Source organism: Podarcis raffonei, chromosome 2, assembly GCF_027172205.1.
Source record: "Podarcis raffonei isolate rPodRaf1 chromosome 2, rPodRaf1.pri, whole genome shotgun sequence".
Lineage (NCBI taxonomy): Eukaryota > Metazoa > Chordata > Lepidosauria > Squamata > Lacertidae > Podarcis > Podarcis raffonei.
In genome coordinates this window covers 115,301,081-115,321,584 of record NC_070603.1, presented here as the reverse complement: position 1 = coordinate 115,321,584, position 20,504 = coordinate 115,301,081, and the positions used below count along the sequence as shown (strand labels likewise).

General features: G+C 48.6%; 1 protein-coding gene across 1 annotated transcript in view; it reads left to right on the top strand.

Annotated features, from left to right (window-relative positions):
• Nucleotides 1-20,504, top strand: part of NOTCH4 (notch receptor 4) — a 42,651-nt gene that overhangs the window by 18,525 nt on the left and 3,622 nt on the right. Inside the window, exons 11-24 of the mRNA XM_053379071.1 lie at nucleotides 879-1,024; nucleotides 1,161-1,313; nucleotides 1,844-1,992; nucleotides 2,946-3,030; nucleotides 5,441-5,674; nucleotides 7,792-7,904; nucleotides 10,292-10,710; nucleotides 12,232-12,561; nucleotides 13,397-13,560; nucleotides 15,048-15,270; nucleotides 17,087-17,177; nucleotides 17,814-17,943; nucleotides 18,601-18,842; nucleotides 20,152-20,299. Of these exons, the coding sequence (XP_053235046.1) occupies nucleotides 879-1,024; nucleotides 1,161-1,313; nucleotides 1,844-1,992; nucleotides 2,946-3,030; nucleotides 5,441-5,674; nucleotides 7,792-7,904; nucleotides 10,292-10,710; nucleotides 12,232-12,561; nucleotides 13,397-13,560; nucleotides 15,048-15,270; nucleotides 17,087-17,177; nucleotides 17,814-17,943; nucleotides 18,601-18,842; nucleotides 20,152-20,299 (2,627 nt within the window). The remainder of the gene's footprint in view (nucleotides 1-878; nucleotides 1,025-1,160; nucleotides 1,314-1,843; nucleotides 1,993-2,945; nucleotides 3,031-5,440; nucleotides 5,675-7,791; nucleotides 7,905-10,291; nucleotides 10,711-12,231; nucleotides 12,562-13,396; nucleotides 13,561-15,047; nucleotides 15,271-17,086; nucleotides 17,178-17,813; nucleotides 17,944-18,600; nucleotides 18,843-20,151; nucleotides 20,300-20,504) is intronic.

The following is a 20,504-nucleotide window of genomic DNA, read 5'->3' as shown; positions in this document are numbered from 1 at the left end:
GTCAACCAGCCTGGTTGAAGAGGAATGTCTTCACCTGGCGCCTAAAGCCGTATAATGAAGACACCGGGAGAAGCTCCCTGGGGGGAGAGAGAGCATTCCATGAACATGGAGCCGCCACAGAAAAGGCCCTGTTCTCATGTTGCCGCCCTCCAGACCTCTCATGGAGGAGGCACACAACAAAGGGACTCTGAGGAAGGTCGCAGGGTCCGAGTCGGTCTGTATGAAGAGAGGCAGTCCTTGAGGTATTGTGGTCCTGAGCCGTTTCAGTTCCCACTGCTCCTCCATGAGCACTAGCATTCCCAACCATTGCTATATTCTGCAAATTCTGATTGCAGAGATGAAGTTCAGTTGGAGCTCTTGTGCGACAAACCCATTACCTCACAAGCACCACTACTGGACTTTTTTGTGATAAGGAAAGTGATTATATATTTATTATTATTATTATTATTATTATTATTATTATTATTATTATTTACACCCCACCCTTCTGGCTGGGTTTCCCCAACCACTCTGGGCAGCTCCCAACAAAATATTAAAAATACATTAAAACATCAGTCATTAAATACTTCCCTAAACAGGGTTGCCTTCAGATGTCTTCTAAAAGTCAGATAGTTGTTTATTTCCTTGACATCTGATGGGAGGGCGTTCCACAGGGCGGGCGCCACCACCGAGAAGGCCTTCTGCCTGGTTCCCTGTAACCTCACTTCTCGCTGGGAGGGAACCGCCAGAAGGCCCTCGGCGCTGGACCTCAGTGTCCAGGCTGAATGATGGGGGTGGAGACGCTCCTTCAGGTATACTGAGCCGAGGCTGTTTTGATGGGGAAGATGCAACCAGAAAGGTTGAAAAGGTTAACAGGGCATCTCTCCGTTTCCCTGCAGGCCACACTGTCTCTGCCTCCCAGGCTGGACAGGACGGGATTGTGGCATGGAGGTAGACGCCTGTGCTTCCAGCCCCTGCCACCAGGGGGCCACGTGCCTGAGTCGCCAAGGGGTCTTCAGCTGCATCTGCCCCAGCGGTTACGTAGGTAACACGTCCCTCAACCCTAAATCCCAGCCGGGGTGATTACAGATGATTCCCCATAACCCTGGCCCATCCTCTCGCCTCGTCCCAGCCCTCCATGACTCCCGCCATCTCTCTGCTCCCTTCCCAACCCCTCCCAGGTTCGACGTGCGAAATAGATGTGGATGAATGCACCTCCAGCCCCTGCCTCAACTCTGGATCCTGCCTTAACAGCCCTGGGACTTTCCGCTGCCTTTGCCCTGAAGGTTACACAGGACTTAAGTGCCAGGAGACTTTGGACTTCTGCTCCCCCAGTGAGTATGTAGAGGTTCATCAGCAGTACGGTGGTACCTCGGGTTAAGTACTTAATTCATTCTGGAGGTCCGTTCTTAACCTGAAAGTGTTCTTAACCTGAGGTACCACTTTAGCTAATGGGGCCTCCCGCTGCTGCCGCACGATTTCTGTTCTCATCCTGAGGTAAAGTTCTTAACCCGAGGTACTAGTTCTGGGTTAGCAGAGTCTGTAACCTGAAGTGTCTGTAACCTGAAGCGTCTGAAACCACACCTGCAAATGGACAAAGCGAGACGCACTGTCTGCACTACTCAGCTGATTGGCACTGATACTGAGTGCCTTTGAGGGTATCAGCTGGGGTCATAGTGATTTAGAGGTGGACAGCCCCAGACATCTGTCAAAGTGGCCTGCAGCAGAAATCAGCAGAAATTACTGCATCGCGTGGCCAGAGAAGTTGAAATTCATCAAAGCGCTTGGCAACAGGGCCTGCTATCAAGTGGAAAATCCATCTACTTTGTCCTCCCTCTCTATTTCTCTTCACCCACCGCAACAGATCCCTGCAGAAACGGAGGCCGGTGTGTAACAAAGGAGTCCGCCCCCTATTGCATCTGCCCCCCAGGCTGGGGGGGCTCGCAGTGCCAGCAGAGGGCAAGCCGGAATGGCGACAATTGTACTGATCAAGCTGGAGATCACGGTTGTCAGGTGAGCAACTGCCTCCTGGGTTTGAAGAACTCCCCAACAGGAGTGCTAGCAAAGGTCGCTTCCAGACAACCTGCTTATTCAGCATCCATCCCAATCTGCTTCCACAAAGTTTGTAGGGAGGCTCAGTGATGTCAGCTGCTTCTTGAGCATTTGTTCTGATTTGTTTGTGGGGAGGTTAGACGAGCTTGCTTCCATCCAGTGTTTTCCCATCTTCTGCCATGCATTTGCCCATCACTTCTGTTAAGGACATAAGATGATGCCCATCACAGTCTAGCCTCCTGTTCTTGCAGGAACTGTAGCTTGCAACTCTGTGAGGGGTAAACTACAGTTTCCAATGTTCTTCAGTTGGTGGGGATGGGGAAGTGCTTTCAAACTAAGCCGTGTAAACAGCCAAAATGCAGGAAACCTGCTTCCCCACCCAAACCCTGAAATCAGACTGTTTGCAGTAAGTGATGGGAAGATGCACTGGGAAATGCTCAATAACATTTGCTTGACATGACGCCATCTAACTTCCTTCAAACCAATCAGAACGAATGCTCCAAAACCAGCTGAGATAGTCTAACTTCCCTGTGAAGTTTGTGTCAACAAATCGGGGTGAGCGCTCAATAAGCAGTGGTGTGGAAATGGAGGTAGAAGAAGAGTTTGGATTTGATATCCTGCTTTATCACTACCCTAAGGAGTCTCAAAGCGGCTAACATTCTCCTTTCCCTTCCTCTCCCAAAACAAACACTCTGTGAGGTGAGTGGGGCTGAGAGACTCCAGAGAAGTGTGACTGGCCCAAGGTCACCCAGCAGCTGCATGTGGAGGAGCGGGGAAGCGAACCCAGTTCACCAGATTACGAGTCTACCGCTCTTAACCACTACACCACACTGGAGGGGAGGAAATGTTCTTTGCGACTTTTCCTGCTTCAAATATAGTTGTCATGAATTGCCTCGGGATCTTTCCAATTGCAGTGCCTACCGAAGAAGTGTCTGAATGGGGGAACCTGTACCAGGACACAAGATGGGTTCCGCTGCTTGTGCCCTCCGGGGACCAAAGGTAAGTGGGAGCAGAGTTTAACCTTGGGCAGAAAAAGTACACAAGACCAGTGGAAGCTGGTGCCCATTGGGACTTAGAGAATCATAGATCTGTAAAGTTGGACCCCAAAGGTCGTCTAGTCCAACTGCCTGCAATGCAGGAATCTTAGCTAAAGCACCCATGACAGGGCCATCCAGCCTCTGCTTAAAAGCCTCCAAGGAAGGAGAGCCCACCAACTCCCAAGGGAGAATGTCCCACTGTTGAACAACTCTTACTGCCAGAAAGCTCTTCCTGATGTCTAGTCAGAATCTCATTCCTTGTAAGTTCAGTCCATTGGTTCAGGTCTTCCCTTTTGGAGCAGGAGAAATCAAGCTTGCTCATTATTATTATTATTATTATTATTATTATTATTATTATTATTATTATTATTATTATTGTTATTTGCAAGGGTGCCTATCCTATCTCCTCTCCATCTCCTCTTTCCCAGGCTAAACATACCCATTTCCCTCAACTGTTCCTCATCAGGCTTGGTTTCCAGGCTCTTGATCACCTTGGTTGCCCTCCTCTGCACACCTTCCAGCTTGACTGGATCCTTTTTAAATTGTGGCACACAGAGCTGAACACAGTATTTGTTGATATTTTCAGCCCCCTCCCATTGCGAGAATCTCCTGATCTGATGTTTTGAGAAAGGAGGGGGCAGAAACTGCTCTTCTACTCTTCCACTCCTGACTGCCTGCCTGACTCTGTGTGTGGAGAGAGTCTTATCTACCGGATTTTTCGCTCTATAGGATGCACCCGACCATAGGACGCACCTTGTTTTAGAGGGGGAGAACAAGAAAAAAAAATCTTCCCCTTCCATTTCTCCTCCTGCTTGGCTGAAGGGGCGCTGCGCAGCTCTCCCTCTCTGCTGAAGCCAGGAGAGTCTTGCTCTCCCGGCTTCAGCAAAAGGAACCCGAAGCCTCCGGAGCGCGGAGGGAGCGCTCCCTCTGCGCTTCGGAGGCTTCACTTTGCTATCGCTGAAGCCAAGGAGCCTGCATTCGCTTGATAGGACGCACACACATTTCCCCTTAATTTTTGGAGGGGGAAAAGTGCGTCCTATAGAGCGAAAAATACGGTATGTAGTGACTAGATGGCTGAGTGGGAGATGTAACACTCATGCAAGCCAGTAGTTCATTAGTTTGTAGTAGCTATTAGAAATAAAAGAAGTTATGCTTCACAGCTAGCTTCCGCGTTATTTATACTCTGCTGAGTCTGGTGCTCACAATGCACAGTTGTGAGTCCAGTGCACTGAGACCTGCTTTCCAGGATTGGAAGGTCTCTGAAAGTGCTCCAGTCGCCTAGCCCAGTCGGGGCAGAACCAGTTATTGAGCCCAATTGCTGACATCGGTTGAAAGGTGTACTGACAGTATTCCAGGTGTGCACATGGTGGAGTGGAACGCAGGGAGCCCAGCCAGTAGGTGGAGCCAATGACAGACAGACAGAGCCACCTAATTTCTGTTCTCTCCCCATCCTCTCCTCTGCTGAGTCCTACAGGGACAACCTCGAGACTAAGCTGACATTCAGTACCACTCCCTAGAGCGGAAGTGAGGTTGGTGGGGCAGCGCCCCCACCTGCCCCAACAGAGCAGCCTCCACTGCCCACTGCAAGGAACCCATTAGATGCAGATGTTACAGTGACTGACAAAACAGAAACCTTGCATTCTGACGGGAAAACAGTGAGGCTTCCTCATTCATCAGTTGCTCTGATAAAAAATGGTGCTGTTTCCGAGGAGCTCTGAGGAAAGGAGGCTCAGAGAGGCTTCGTTCTCTGAATCAGAGCAGTGCTGGGTTGAGCCAGTGCATACAACCAGAATTTTTCCGTCTCTGCTAAATCTGACAGGCTGTGGTTCTCAGAATTAAAGTGTTTGGCATCATGGCATCAGGCTGCTCCAATACTTATGTATATATGTATGTATGTATGTATGTATGTATGTATGTATGTATGTGCAATTGATGATAATAATAATAATAATAATAATAATAATAATAATAATAATTTTTATTATTTATACCCCACCCATCTGGCTGGGTTTCCCCAGTCACTCTGGGAGGCTTCCAACAAAATATTAAAATTTCAACAAAACATCAGACATTAAAAAATTCCCTAAAGTCTTCAGATGTCTTCTAAAAGTCAGATAGTTGTTGTTTATTTCCTTGACATCTGATGGGAGGGCGTTCCACAGGGTGGGCGCCAATGCTGAGAAGGCCCTCTGCCTGGTTCCCTGTAACCTCGCTTCTCGCAGTGAGGGAACCAGCAGAAGGCCCTCGGAGGAGGACCTCGGTGTCCGGGCTGTATTTATTTGTTAAATTTATGTACCACCATTCAAGTATCAGAGGGCGGTTTCCATCTGTTGCCCTTCAACCTGAGATGCCGTCTTTTCCATCTCCCACAGGTCCCAAATGCGATTTGGACCCCTGTTCCCTTCCTGGCCCCCGTTGCTACCATGGGGGGACCTGCCAGGCTCAGCCCAAAGGATTTTCTTGCATCTGCCCACCCGGGTACGTTGGCGAGAGGTGCCAGGGGGTGGTGGACGCCTGCTTCTCTCAGCCGTGCCACCGGCCTGGTGCCCATCGCTGCCACTCCAATGAAGATGGCTTCCGATGTTTGTGCCTATCAGGATATACAGGTAAGCGTTTGCTGTTATGAACGCAGCTTAACTAGTTCATTTTTTTTTGGTCTGTTTAATGTGTGTACATGATGAACTTTTTTAAACAATAATTTTTATTTGATTTTACAAGTGTAGAGTTATAACAGTACAAAATACATATCCGTATTTAGAGATTTCTCCGAATCTCTAGAGTTCCCACCTTCCCATCCACAGGTCTTATTATAAATCTTTTCAACTGCATATTATTTCACCATCCAAATGTTATGTCTCTCCATTTTGTCCATAATATTTTCTACATTACAAGTGCTTTGCAATCCTGCTAATGTTTTCGATCTGCTTACCGTGGTCTCTCAAGTAAATTATAAATGTTTCCCATTATTTATTGAAGTTTTGGTCTTCTTGGTTCCTGAGCTTTCTGGTCAGTTTTGCTATTTCGGCATAATCCAACAGCTTAGTTTGCCATTCTTCTCTGGTAGTGACTTTGTCTTCTTTCCATCTCTGGGCTAGTAACATCTGTGCGGCTGTCATTGCATACATGAAAAGTCTTTTCTGCTCTTTTGGGATCTTGGTACCTACAATTCCTAATAAAAAGGCTTCTGGGTTTTTAAAATAAAAGTTATTTTAAACATTTTTTTCAATTCATTATATATCATTTCCCAGAATGCTTTTATTATCTTACACATCCATCACATATGGTAAAAGGTGCCTTCTTTTTCTTTACATTTCCAACAGATATTTGTACTTGTCTTATACATTTTTGCTAACTTAAAGTAAAGGTAAAGGTACCCCTGACCGTTAGGTCCAGTCGCGGGCGACTCTGGGGTTGCGCGCTCATCTCGCTCTATAGGCTGAGGGAGCTGGCGTTTGTCTGCAGACAGTTTCCGGATAATGTGGCCAGCATGACTAAGGCGCTTCTGGCGAAACCAGAGCAGCGCACGGAAACGCCGTTTACCTTCCTGCCAGAGCGGTACCTATTTATCTACTTGCACTTGATGTGCTTTCAAACTGCTAGGTGGGCAGGAGCTGGGACCGAACAACGGGAGCTCACCCCATCACAGGGATTCGAACTGCCAATCTTCTGATTGGCAAACCCTAGGCTCTGTGGTTTAGACCACAGCGCCACCCGCATCCCGTTTGCTAACTTACAAGGAGTCAAATACCACTGGTACATCATTTCCATATAATTTTCTTTCAGCGTACATGCTGAGAATTTCAAGTCAGTTTTCCATAACCTTTCCCAGCCTAAAAGTTGGATAAAGGTAAAGGTAAAGGTAAAGGTAAAGGGATGCCTGACCATTAGGTCCAGTCACGGACGACTCTGGGGTTGCGGCACTCATCTCGCTTTACTGGCCAAGGGAGCTGGCGTACAGCTTCCAGGTCATGTGGCCAGCAGGACTAAGCCGCTTCTGGCGAACCAGAGCAGCGCACGGAAACACCGTTTACCTTCCCGCCAGAGCGGTACCTATTTATCTACTTGCACTGCGTGCTTTCAAACTGCTAGGTTGGCAGGAGCTGGGACCGAGCAACGGGAGCTCACCCTGTCGCAGGGATTCGAACCGCCAACCTTCTGATCAGCAAGCTCTAGGCTCTGTGGTTTAACCCACAGATATTATGCCCCAAATCCCTCGCCCAGTGTATTGTTACAGATTTAACATATTCATCCTTTGTACATGAGGAATTTATCTACTCTAGCTTTATCACTCCTCATGACTGCTCCTAGTGGTGCTGCAATGAAACTGCTAGTACATCCAAGAAGCTAAGCAGGGTCTAACTTGGTTTCAAATTGGATGGGGGGCCACATGTTGAGATTCCTGCATTGGGGGAGATGCAGAGGGGGAAATCATTATATTAAGATCCACATTGGGGGAAGAAGGAAGTCAAAGGGGGTTATATGTTTATATTTTTAATTCATTTGTTTATGTAAAATAGAAAATGCAAATAAATAAAGGAAAAGACATCTTTAACTCGCCCCTCTAAAAACATCAGATAAATAAAAAATGTGATTTTAAAAAAATATTGTTTTCATTTTTTCCACGACTCAAGGAAGAGTAAGGATCTGAGGTGGATTACATGCGGAAAGAAAATTTCAGTAATAACAAAATAAAACACTCATATATTCTTTTCCCCCTCCACAGGTATTCTTTGTGAATCTTTGATTGACAGTTGTCAGTCAAATCCCTGCCTCAACGGGGGAAGCTGCAGCGTGGTGCCGGGTAACCCTCTTGAATTCACCTGCCACTGTCCACAGGTATGAATGGGGCTGAGGATTCGCAGCCAGTCTGTGGGGGGAGGAGGGTTGTTCAAATTCTAAAGTGGGTGTGTCCCAGGTAGGGATGGAGGCAGGGATTCAATTCAGTTTATAAAGTGATCGTTAGTCAAAACTGCATACAAAAAAAAAAAGTAGGAAAAATTCTGGTCCAAATGCAGAAGAATTTTCAGGAGAATTTTTTAAAAATGTGGAGAACTGGCTTTCAGATTTGGAAAAATGAGAATCTTGGAGAAGCAAAATGGGCAGATTTTTGACATCTCCAATACCAGGTCTTAAGCATGCACATAAATCCTAGCCTCTAACCTAAAAAATAAATAAATCTCAAATTATGGCAGCTCATAACTGTTGCTGGACCCTGCAGTCACAGCACCCTGCCTTATGGCAGATCAGGCAATCTGTTCAGCGCAAGAACATTCCCCAAGAGGGCATGTTGTTGTTGTGTGACTGGCACTCGTCATGTATGCATAGTCTCCATTATGTCACTGCTATCAAAATGCAGGCTGCATTCCTTCCCCACCCACTCCGTCAAAAAAAGAAAATGTAAAAAATCTAGACTTACCCTTTTCCGATGCTCAACACGCCTATTGACTAGGGGTCAGCAACCTTTTTCAGCCGGTGGTCGGTCCACTGTCTCTCAGACCATGTGGTGGGCCAGACTATATTGGGGGAGGAGCGAATGAGCGAATTCCTATGCCCCACAAATAACCCAGAGATGCATTTTAAATAAAAGCACACATTCTACTCATGTAAAAACACACTGATTCCTGAACCGTCCATTGGCCGGATTGAGAAGGCAATTGGGCCGCATCCAGCCCACGGGCCTTAGGTTGCCTACTCCTGCTATCAACAATAACATTTGTGATATCTGAATAATCCATTGGACCAGACCAATGTCCCATGCCTTCCAGTTCCTGTTCTCAGTGGCCAACCAGAGACCCACAAGCAGGAAGTGAGTGCCAGAGCCCTCTTTCCTCCTGCGGTTTCCAGCTTACCAAAAAAAAAAAAAAGCAATAACATAATTTAAAAAAAAAACAACCTGAACAACTATTTAAAACATTTTTTTAAAAAAAAACATCAACAACAAGCTGCAACCTGATTAACAAATGTCAGCATCCTACATATTTGAATAGACTTCCCTTCGCAGAAATTCCAAAGTGCAGTTGCTGCTGCAACAGTAAAAGATCTAATTTTAGGGCAGTTCCTTATATCAAAAGAGTTATACCAATCCAGTTTTTGGTGGACTTTCAGCTGCTTTCGTGTTTTATGGGGCTGTAAGCCGCTTTGAGACATCTTTTTTCCTATCAAGCAATGAATTAAATATTAGTAATAATTGCTTGCATCCAATTAAGCTATTGTTCAGGGTCGTCTCATTTGAAATCAATGGACCTAAGTTTGGGAAGTGCATTCATTTCAACAGATCTACTCTTAAAAGGGCCAGGATAGGATAGTGCCTAATAATAGCAACAGCTATAGTTAGTACTATTTTTCTAGAGAAAGAGGTTGCAGAACTCACCATGAGCCTTTTGCTTATTCTCTTATAATTAGCAAGACAACAACAAGCAAACCTATGGTCACGTAAAGCATGCTCAATAAACACACGAGGCGTAACCAGCTGTGTTCTTAGATAAATAAGGTATATTATTCATGTATCAAATCATAAATTTCAACAGAAGTAACTCATAAAGTTCAACAAACAAACAAAGCAGAAGACCCAGTGGATCAGATCATTCTCTAGTCAGTTCATGCGTAAGGTCCATCCGTGTAATGGTGTCTATTCCACTTGTCTGTTCATAAGGTCCAAACAATCCACATGAAAGGTTGTTACAGTTCCACAGAATCCTTCCACAGAGTCTAAGACAAGGATTTCCGGAATATTGGCCTCGTTTTGCCGTTCTGGGCTTCATCAGTAGTTAAAGCTCTAAGTAATACAAATAAATACAATATCGTGATCTCATACATTTCGCAGCAAAAATAATATAAAACCATAAATAACTGTACATACCATATGTGATATTACAGGACGGTGGATCTTATGGCATAGTAGTAGCTGTGGTAAGTAGCAATTGTTACAAAGCAGGGTTATACGGACAAGCACAATATGATTATGTTTTGATACATGAATAATATACCTTATTTATCTAAGAACACAGCCGGTTACGTCTCGTGTGTTTATTGATTATTCTCTTATAATGGCAATGGCGCCCACCTGAGAGGTGCCGGACCTGAGTTCCAGCTGAAAAAAAGCCTTGGCATTGCTAATTAATTCTAAATGCACCATCTTGTTTCAAAACTCAAATAAAAGTAGACTGTGGAAGACTTTCGTTTTTTTTTTAATGACCTTTACTTCCCCACTCATCACTACCTAGGGTTATGAAGGAACCACCTGTGAGCTGCGAGCCCCTCCTTGTGGATCGCTCCACTGCCACAACGGGGGAGTTTGCATCACCCACCCGTCCGGACTCCGGTGCCTGTGTGTGGAAGGGTTCTCTGGACGTGACTGCCACCTCCCCCCCTGCTCCTCGGGTTCTTGTCCCACCACCAAGGCCCCCACGAGCTCCGAGTGCCGGCTGGTGGCAGGAGACCAGCGCTGTGACCGGGCCTGCAGCTCCCCCGAGACCAACTGGGATGGCGGCGACTGTTCCCTGGGGGTGCTTGATCCTTGGAGGTCCTGCCCAAAGCAGGAGATGTGCCAGGCGGCTTTCCGGGACGGGGATTGTGAGCGCCGCTGCCGCAGCGAGGACTGCCTGTATGACGGATTCGACTGTGCCCCGTGGAAGCCTTGCAAGTGGGTCACTGCCAGGGGGTGCGGTGAATGGGGGGGTCTGTGGGGTGGGGAGCGGGGTCTAGCATTGGCCGAGTAGGACAGAGGCGGCCGACCTCTTAGGGCCGATGGACTTGTTTGCAGGCTGGAGAAACTGCTGTGGGCACCAGTGGAGGCTGGCATCTTACTTACTAGTGGTTCCATGGGGTGGCACTGGCTGGCGGATTTGCCTTCCACCTGAGTCTCAGCAGGGATGAGGATGGGGGCAAATGACAGGAGCGAGCCAGCAGTAAATCACACTGTGCAAGTTGAAGTTAACTCTTTATTAGCAAAAATGGGATCTGCACAGGGGTGTCGGGCCTAATGAGCACAGCAACCCAACTCCAGCAGGCGTGAGCCAGTGTGGTGTAGTGGTTAAGAGCTGTAGCCTTGTAATCTGGGGAACCAGGTTCGCTTCCCCGCTCCTCCACATGCAGCTGCTGGGTGACCTTGGACTAGTCACATTTCTTTGAAGTCTCTCAGCCCCACTCACCTCACAGAGTGTTTGTTGTGGGGGAGGAAGGGAAAGGAGAATGTTAGCCGCTTTGAGACTCCTTCGGGTAGTGATAAAGCAGGATATCAAATCCAAACTCCTCCTCCTAATCCTCCTCCTCCTCTTCTTCTTCTTCTTGCCCCCATGAAGCAGTTGCTGAGACCGAAGATCCCCCGCTCCCTCACCACAGCTGCCCTCCTCTCCAGGGTTTCCCCCAAGCAATCTGAGACTGTGCCTGCACGAAGCTAACGTCTCCTCTGCCCCTTTCATACCTCTCTGGGTTCTGCGGTTTCCAGCAACTTGGCTTTCAGAAGCATTGCTGCTTCTGTCAGTGGAAGGGAGAGCATCTCCAGCTAGTGCGGAAACCTTAGAGAGTCACTCCCTGTCAGTGTAGACAATACTGTGCTAGATGTAGCCATGGTTTGACTTGGTTTAAGGCAGCTTCCTGTGTCCCTGTGCACTTAGCATGTGGTGTGTGTGCCTCATGGCACACATAGAAATGGATCTGAGGGTGGCTGAGTGCCAATTTATCTCTCCTGGCAAAACAGAGCCAGACACTTCCTTGCCTGTTCTTAAAAATCTAAGAAGGACCCGGCTGGACGAAACCAAAGGCCCATCTGGTCCAGCGTCCTGTTTATCACAGTGGCAACCCAGGTGCCTCTTGGGAAGCCCACAAGCTGGACGTAGAGACAATATGGAGCTGGTTTCCCTGCCGTTTGTTTACAAAAGTGCCCTCCAAGATGCTTCCTTGCGAGCCAAAAACTGAAATAGACAAGTGTTCTTCTCTTGCTTGTCCTCAGCAGTTGATATTCCCTTGAACCTGGGGGTTTTATTTTGAACGTTCATGAGGTTCTGTTTTTTAAAAAATTCCACAAATGGCTGCAAAATGTAGAAAAGTGAGGGACTGGCAGATCTTCCCATCCCTATCAAGTTTTAGTGGTATAGGTGAAAAAATGTTTTATGGACCCACTTTCCCCATGACATTCCTCACACGACAAACTTTTCCTCCTCAGCCCTTTCTATGAGCAATATTGTCGGGACCACTCCTCGGACGGGCACTGCGACAGAGGATGCAACGAGGCCTCGTGTGGCTGGGATGGGGGAGATTGTCGGTCTCATCCTGGCCCACTCAGGAACTCCGCCTTGGGCCTGGCTGTCCTGCTTCCCCGCAAGGACCTTCCCCATTTCCTGTATTCCCTGGCGGTCGCTGTGCGGACGGCACTGCAAGTTCAGCAAGATTCCCAGGGCAGGGAGAGGATTTACCCCTACACGGGAAAGGAGCTGCTTGGAAGCAGGAGCAACTGGACGGAGGTTCAACCTGAGACTTTGGAGGAGACTGTTGGGTAAGAGAGAGCCTCCCTTTCTCTCTGTCTGCACCAATCATTCCACACCATGCCAGACCTCTTCTTCCTGATTTCTAATTACAGTGGTATCTCGGGTTACAGACGCTTCAGGTTACAGACTCCGCTAACCCAGAAATAGTACCTCGGGTTAAGAACAGTTTCAGGTTAAGAACAGACCTCCAGAACAAATTAAGTTCTTAACCCGAGGTACCACTGTGTTCCTGTAAGTTTTTGCCATCTCAGCATAGTTCATCAATTTTGTCTGCCACTCTTCTTTGGTCGGAGTTGTACCATCTTTCCATTTCTGGGCTAACAGAATCTGCACAGCCGTGGTCGCGTACATAAACAGTTTCGGGATCTCTAGTCCTATGATATCTAAAAGAAAAGCTTCTGGTTTCTTAGGGAAAGTTATTTTCAATATTTTTTTTCCAGTTCATTATCTATCATTTCCCCCGTCTTTCAAGGCACAGGTCCGTCCTTTAATGCTTTGTGTTTCTAAGCATGTTCCCCCCGCCCCCCGAGTGTTCCCTACAAAAACCCACTCTTTGAAGCTGAATCGGAGCAATCGTCAACTAGAGTTTTCTATGGATGGGCGTTTGTTCTGATTCAGCTCTAAAGCACACCTTTTTGTGGGGGGAACCCCATAGCAAAAAACAGGATGCTTGAACGCAAAGCTTTAAATTGCGGGCCATGCCTGGAAAGAGCAGAGGAAAAGCAAGTGTGTACCTCACAGAGCTGCAGTTTCGCGGTCCCTGGGAAGAAGGGTTGCTCAACTATTTCGTATTTATTTTACTTTGCATTTATTTGTTTTTGGCTTTCTTGTCTTTTGTTGCAGATTTACCATCTTCTTGGCCGTGGATGGGAACCAGTGCTCAGGACAGTGCTTTACATCCCCCCAAAGTGTCCTCAATTTCTTGGCGGCCTTATCAGGCAAAGGAAGCCTCGAGTCCCTGGTGCCATACCCAGTGGTAGCTGCCTGGGTCGAGTCTGCGGGAAATGGTAGGTAGCCGACACGCTAGGCCCGAATTCCTGAGAGTTTTAAGCAGCGGTTCTCAACCTGTGGGTCCCCAGATGCTGTTGAACTACAACTCCCATCATCCCTGAGCTCTGGACTTGCTAGCTAGGGGTGATGGGAGTTGTAGTTCAACAACATCTGGGGACCCACCGGTTGAGAAAGGTTGGAATGGAAAAGAGAGCCCTCCTGTCTGGTTAGAACAGAGTGGAGTTTCACTTCATACTTTTCCTTCATAAATATGGGATACACGGTTCTCCTCCTGCTTGTTTTCATCCTCACACGAACCCTGTGACGTAGGCCAGGCTGAGGGACAATGCCTGACCCCAGGTCACCCATTGTGTTTCTCTTTTTATTTTTCTCTTTTTGTTTGCATCTCACCATGTTTGGTGCGCATATACCGTATTTTTCGCCCCATAGGGTGCACCGGCCCATAGGGTGCACCTAGTATTTTGGGGGGGGGAAATAAAGAAAAAAATCTTTATTTCCCCCCCAGGCGCGGGGCTGGGGCAGGGGAAGCCCGAGCTTCCCCCGACCCCAACCCCTAGAATAGGCTGCTATCCGCAAGCCTAGGGAGCCCGGCGGGAAGTCGCGCCGGTGTCCCAAGGGTTGCGCAGAGCTGCCCGAAGCCCAGGACGGGCTCTTCAGCGCGCCCCAGGCTTCAGGATGCAGGCAGCTCTGCGCAACCCTTGGGAGACCGGCGCGAAGTCGCAGCGGTCTCCCTAGGGTTGCGGGGAGCTTCCTGAAGCCTGGAGAGCGAGAGGGGTCAGTGCGCACCGACCCCTCTCGCTCTCCAGGCTTCAGCGAAAGCCTGCATTCGCCCCACAGGACGCACACACATTTCCCCTTCATTTTTGGAGGGGGGAAAGTGTGTCCTATAGGGCGAAAAATACGGTAGTTATGTATTTTTGAATTTTCAATAAAGATGTTACCCAAAAGGTAAAAAAGAAAAAGAAAAGAAAATTCTTCCTATTGATTAGAGTGTATGATACTGTTTTAAGTCTGTTATGTGGATGGGGCTTTACTCTTTTTTCTTTTTAAAGGCAAAGCAAGCTGGGAATCTGGAAATTATGGCATATCGGGGGGGGGGAGGGAAGAGGCCCCCTTGCCCCCTACAGCCCAAAGGATAGCCATAAAAACTCCACTTCTGTTTTGCAGAAAAAGTTAGTCAAGGGGGAGTTTGATTCAGAATGTGCTCCCAGTCCAGATCAGGGCCCTCCCACCATTTTCTGCTGGAAACCCCACCTCTGGCCTGCTATTTCTCTCCCCACCCACAATTGCTCTTTATAGCACCGTTCAGGGCAAATACCAATGGATCTTTACCAGATAATTCTTGCCAAACCACAATTCCCGCAATTATTTAGAAGGAAGCCGTGCTTAGGAAACTGGTATGGAACTGATATAAATCGGTAGCACAGATGGGATTTGGTGAGGGGGGCTCCTGTGTCACATTCTCTCTCCTCCCCACCACCAGATCCCCAGGCCTCTGTTTCCCATTTTTCGGGGCCTCTCATATACGGTGTTGGTGCTGCCGTTGTGGTCATAGCGCTGGCCGTCTTCCTCGGAGTCTGGAGGATCCGCCGGCCCCAGAGGCGCGAACACGGCTCCCTCTGGTTCCCCCCTGGGTTTGCTCCACACCAGGCCAAGAAGCGACGTTGCCGCCGGGACCCGGTGGGAGAGGACGCCATTGGGCTCAAGTGAGTATGAGAGGCGTGGCTGGCGGCAGCCTTGGCTTGGCACCAAACAAGGAGGATGACTTGGGTATTCAGTCCACTTACAGTGGTACCTTGGGTTAAGAACTTACCGTATTTTTTGCTCTATAAGACGTACCAGGCCACAAGATGCACCTAGTTTTTGGAGGAGGAAAACAAGAAAAAAAAATTATTCTGAATCTCAGAAGCCGGAACAGCAAGAGGGATCGCTGTGCAGTGAAAGCAGCAATCCCTCTTGCCGTTCTGGCTTCTGGGATAGCTGTGCAGCCTGCATTCGCTCCATAAGACGCACACACATTTCCCCTTACTTTTTAGGAGGGAAAAAGTGAGTCTTATAGAGCAAAAAATACGGTGATTAGTTCCAGAGGTCCATTCTTAACCTGAAACTGTTCTTAACCTGAGACACCACTTTAGCTAATGGGGCCTCCTGCTGCTGTCGCACCGCCGCTGCGCGATTTCTGTTCTCATCCTGAAGCAAAGTTCTTAACCCGAGGTACTATTTCTGGGTTAGTGGAGTCTGTAACTTGAAGTGTCTGTAACCTGAAGTGTCTGTAACCCGAGATACCACTGTATTTGCTTCAGTGGCAGCTGGTTGGCATTGGGCGGAAAGCAGGGAGGCTGAGAGGTGGTTGAGCCAAAGGCAAAGATAGACAGAGCATCCTGATTTGATTAAGGGGCTATTATATTTGCTCAAGGGGCAACTAGACAACGCTACAACAAACCATTGCCCCCCCCCCACCTCATTTTCCAGTGCATTATCCTTTTGGGCAGATTTAGGAAGCACAACTGCTTCTATCACACTGTGCGCAGAGTCTCGAGGCGCCATAACCATGATGTAGAATGAAAGGTGAGAGGCTGGGGGGAGGCCACCGCTGATATTTGAGACCCCCAAAGCCTGCCAATGTTTTGGGGAAAGAGGGCTTGTTGCATAAGACCTCTCAATCGACTCTCATTACGCTGCCTGAATTTGCCAGTATGTGACACTGAATGCTGCCTGCAAAATAGTGTTACACGTCCGCATGCCCCCCGATCTGTGAGCGGCGCACAATTCCAGGGGTTCCAGGCGCTTCCCCAGGGTATGTGTTTCCTTTTGGAAAATGAGACACAGAGAGACTGTGATGTCTTTATGATAGATGGTTTGCTTCCAGAGACAGTCAAACGTTTTGGATCCTGAACACCGCAAACCCAGAAGTGAGTGTTCCAATTTGTGAACATTCTTTGGAACCCAAACATCCTCCATGGCTTCTGATTGGCTGCAGGAGCCTCCTGCAGCCAATCAGAAGCTGCGCCTTGGTTTCCGAACGTTTTGGAAGTCGAACGGACTTCCGGAACGGATTCCGTTCAACATCCGAGGTACTATTGTATATGAAACCTGAGCTTGCGATGGAGGGGTTCACTGCATTGACATCCCAAAAGGGTCCTGCTCCTCCCATTGCCGCAGCTGTGGAGTCAAACAGAAATCAAATATTGTTCTCAAACATTGTTCTAACTCTCCAGTCTGCTGCTTTACCTCGAGGTCACATCACTTCTCTCCAATTCTTTTTTGCCTTTTTTCTCCTTCTCCCTATCTGTGAGTTGAGGGAGGGCATTTGCCGTCTCTTACAGATCCCTTTCCTTTGTCCTCTTTACACCTCACCAGGGAGCTAGACAGGCTATTTCAAAAATTAGAAGCCTTCATTTGATTTTAGCACTTGCTGGAACCCGGGGATTAACGCTGCAAACTCATAACAACAGCAGCAGCAGCAGCCTGGGATCTCTCCTTATTCCTCTCCATTTCTTTCCCCCTCTCTCCACAATGCAGGCCAATGAAGCCGAGTGCTGAATTTGTAGATGACCCCGACATGTGCTCCAGCCCCCACTTTGATGGACCGCTGAACTGTGCAGATATGGAGGTATTTGGTCCGGATGGGGAGGCAGTGCTGCTGCTAGGATTTGAACGGCAGAGTGCATGTCCAGAGCCCTACAGGCAACAGGGCCAGGGCCATCATAACAACTTTAAAAAATAAATCAATATATCACAGAGAACCAATGTGGTGTAGTGGTTAAGAGCGGTGGACTCGTAATCTGGGGAACTGGGTTCGCTTCCCCGCTCCTCCATACGCAGCTGCTGGGTGACCTTGGGCTAGTCACACTTCTCTGAAATCTCTGAGCCCCACTCACCTCACAGAGTGTTTGTTTTGGGAGAGGAAGGGAAAGGAGAATGTTAGCCGCTTTGAGACTCCTTAGGGTAGTGATAAAGCGGGATATCAAATCCAAACTCTTCTTCTTCAAGTGTGGCACCATAGTTGGGCCACAGAGAAAGTGGTGGGGATGAATATGTCCCCTTTTACTTTATTTTCCCCCACGAAGGGACAGAGAAGGGTCACATTTGTTCCCATCACACTGCCAGGTACGCAGGGAGGATGGGTGGCAGGCAGGGTGCAGAGGGTGGCAGAGGGGAGACATTCACAGTCGCAGCAGTGCCCATGTTGTTGGTCCCGTTCCACTAGCAGGGACAGAGCAAACTTTTTATAGCCTCTTTGGTACAGGGTGATGCAGATGCTGTCTCGATCCCGGACCGAGGCCAGTCTAGGCCAAAGAAGCAGGTGCAGTTCAGCACACCGACCTCAGGCCAGGAGAAGGACCCCAAGCCGAAGGCCGTCAAGACTCAAAAGCCAGGTAAAGAGGGAAGCAGGCCTTCAAGGGAAGCCATCAACAAGGCAGGAAGACCTGCTCCTAGAATGGATGTAATAAGGAGAGGTCCTGCCCATAGGGCTGGTCTGAACCAGGCGGGGAGGGCAAGATAAATATAATATTATATCATAATGAATTATATAATAATAATACTAGGACAGACTGCCTTGCAAACACATGTATACTTGCCAAAATTGCACACATAAATGTGTATGATGGGAGAAATTTGCACTAAAAGGCTGACAAATTTTCATGAGGGGGCTTTTCTCCTTAAAAAAAATTGACTTAAAAGAAATATTGTTTAACAGAAAATGGAGAAGACATGGACTGAATGTCTTATATAATTTCTTTTTTGAATGTAACCTGCAGATGGAAAACCAGAAGCCTTTCCTTTTCTCGTTCTTTTCTCTCTCTCTCTTTCCTTTCTTCTTCTTGTTTCGTTATCGTATCGAGATTTTCAAAAAGAGAAATCTTACCAACAAACCCAAAAATAGAGAAATAATAACGCTGACAAACTGATGAGGAAATCTGGGGAACGGAACTCAAGATTGGGAAAATGAGAGGCAGAGGGAAACCGAAATGGATGTCCGTCCCTAGTTACAAGTCTGACCTTCATGAAATGCCCTTTTTTTATCCCTCCAGTTTGTGGCCTGACCCCCATGATGCCTTTGGCCCATTCTCCTGGATTGGACCTGGAGGGATCCTGGGCAGAGGGGCAGAAGGGAAGCCCTGGAGAGACGCCCCTTCACTTGGCAGCTCGATTCTCCCGTGCTGATGCCGCCCGCAGGCTCCTGGCCTCCGGCGCCGACGTCAACGCCCGCGACCAGTGGGGACGGAGCCCCTTGCACAGCGCCATCGCGGCCGATGCGCTGGGTGTATTCCAGGTGACTAAAATAAAACGGAGGTGAAAGGGTGAAATGACATCACACTCCCAGAAGGCCTTCTCCATACAAACAAGACTCTTTGAACACAGAGGACAAGGCTATCATACTGGTCACAATGACCATGTTCTCTCTCTCCACTGTCAGAGGCAATATACCGCATTTTTCGCTCTATAGGACGCACTTTTTCCCCTCCAAAAATTGAGGGGAAATGTGTGTGCGTCCTATGGAGCGAATGCAGGCTTCTTGTCTTCAGCGATAGCAACGCTAAGCCTCCGAAGCGCAGAGGGAGCGCTCCCTACGTGCTCCGCAGGCTTCCCGTTGCTTTCGCTGAAGCCTGGAGACCGACCCCTCTCGCTCTCCAGGCTTCAGGGATAGCAGCGCGTAGGGAGAGGCTGCATGTGGCTATGGCTTCTTTAGCCCCGCGCAGCCCCTTCCGGCAGGGAGAGGTTGCGTGGGGCTAAAGAGGAAGCCAAAACAGCCAGCGGGATCCATCCTGCTGGCTGCCTTGGCTTGTGACATAGCCGCGCACTACCCCTCCGGCAGGAAGAGGTTGCGCACAGCCTCAACGCTGCTCTTTGGGGCTGGGGGGGGGAATAAGATTTTTTTTCTTTATTCCCCCCCCTAAAAACTAGGTGTGCCCTATGGTCCGGTGAGCCCTATGAAGCGAAAAATACGGTATGCCTCTGAAGAGCACTCACTGGGAATCACAATTGGGGAGGTGGGTGCACTCGGCTCCTTCTCTCAGGCTTCTTGGGGGCGCATCTGGTTGGCCACGGGGAGAACAGAATGCCAGACTAGGTAGGTGTCATTGGACGCAAAGGAACAGTGGGAGGAACCAGCTGGGGAACCCCCAAAGGAAGAAGGCTGAGAGCCCCGGGAGTGGTGGTGGGACAACGATGAGTGGTCAGAGGGAGAAGACTGGGAGGAGGAGGTGTGGGAAGCTGAGGAGGTCACAGGGCTTGGTGAGCAGGGAGACTCTGTAGCAGAGAGAAGTCTGGAATCAGAAGCAGGAGAGGAAGGAGGTCAAGAGGCAGAGATGAGTCAGGCTGGTGAAGTGTCATAGGTTGTCTCCCCATCCTGTTGCAACAAGCTCCCCTTCCCTTTGGTCTCCCAGGACCAAGAGAGGCATGAAAAGAGCAGAGGAGAGGTTGGCTGCATGCAGGCGCAGTCTCTGATTGCGTGGGGGAAACCCTGGAGCGGAGTGACTGTGGCAAGAGCATAAGGAGAGCTCTGCTGAATGAGGCCAGCGGCCCACTGGCAGGAGTGAGCCAGCAGCAATTTTTTTAAAAAGGGAACATTTTCTCCACAGATCCTTCTGCGGCACCGGCATACAGACTTGGACGCATCAGCGCACGATGGCACCACCCCTCTCATGCTTGCCACACGGCTTGGGGTTGAAAACATGGTGGAGGAGCTGGTCGCCAATCACGCCGACATCAGGGCTGTGGATAAGAGAGGTGAGGGCATTGCTTGTCCGTGTGCTGAACCCAAAGTGGCATGTCCCAGAAGGCCTGCAAATGCCATCTTGGTAGTCAAGATAACACCAAAACTAATAGTTGTTGTAGGACTGAGCTTATATATGTCTGTGCATTCACTCGCTTTGATGTATGCTAATTGGGTCGCATTGATGCTGTGCTTATCTGTGGAGAGACTTTGGGCAGT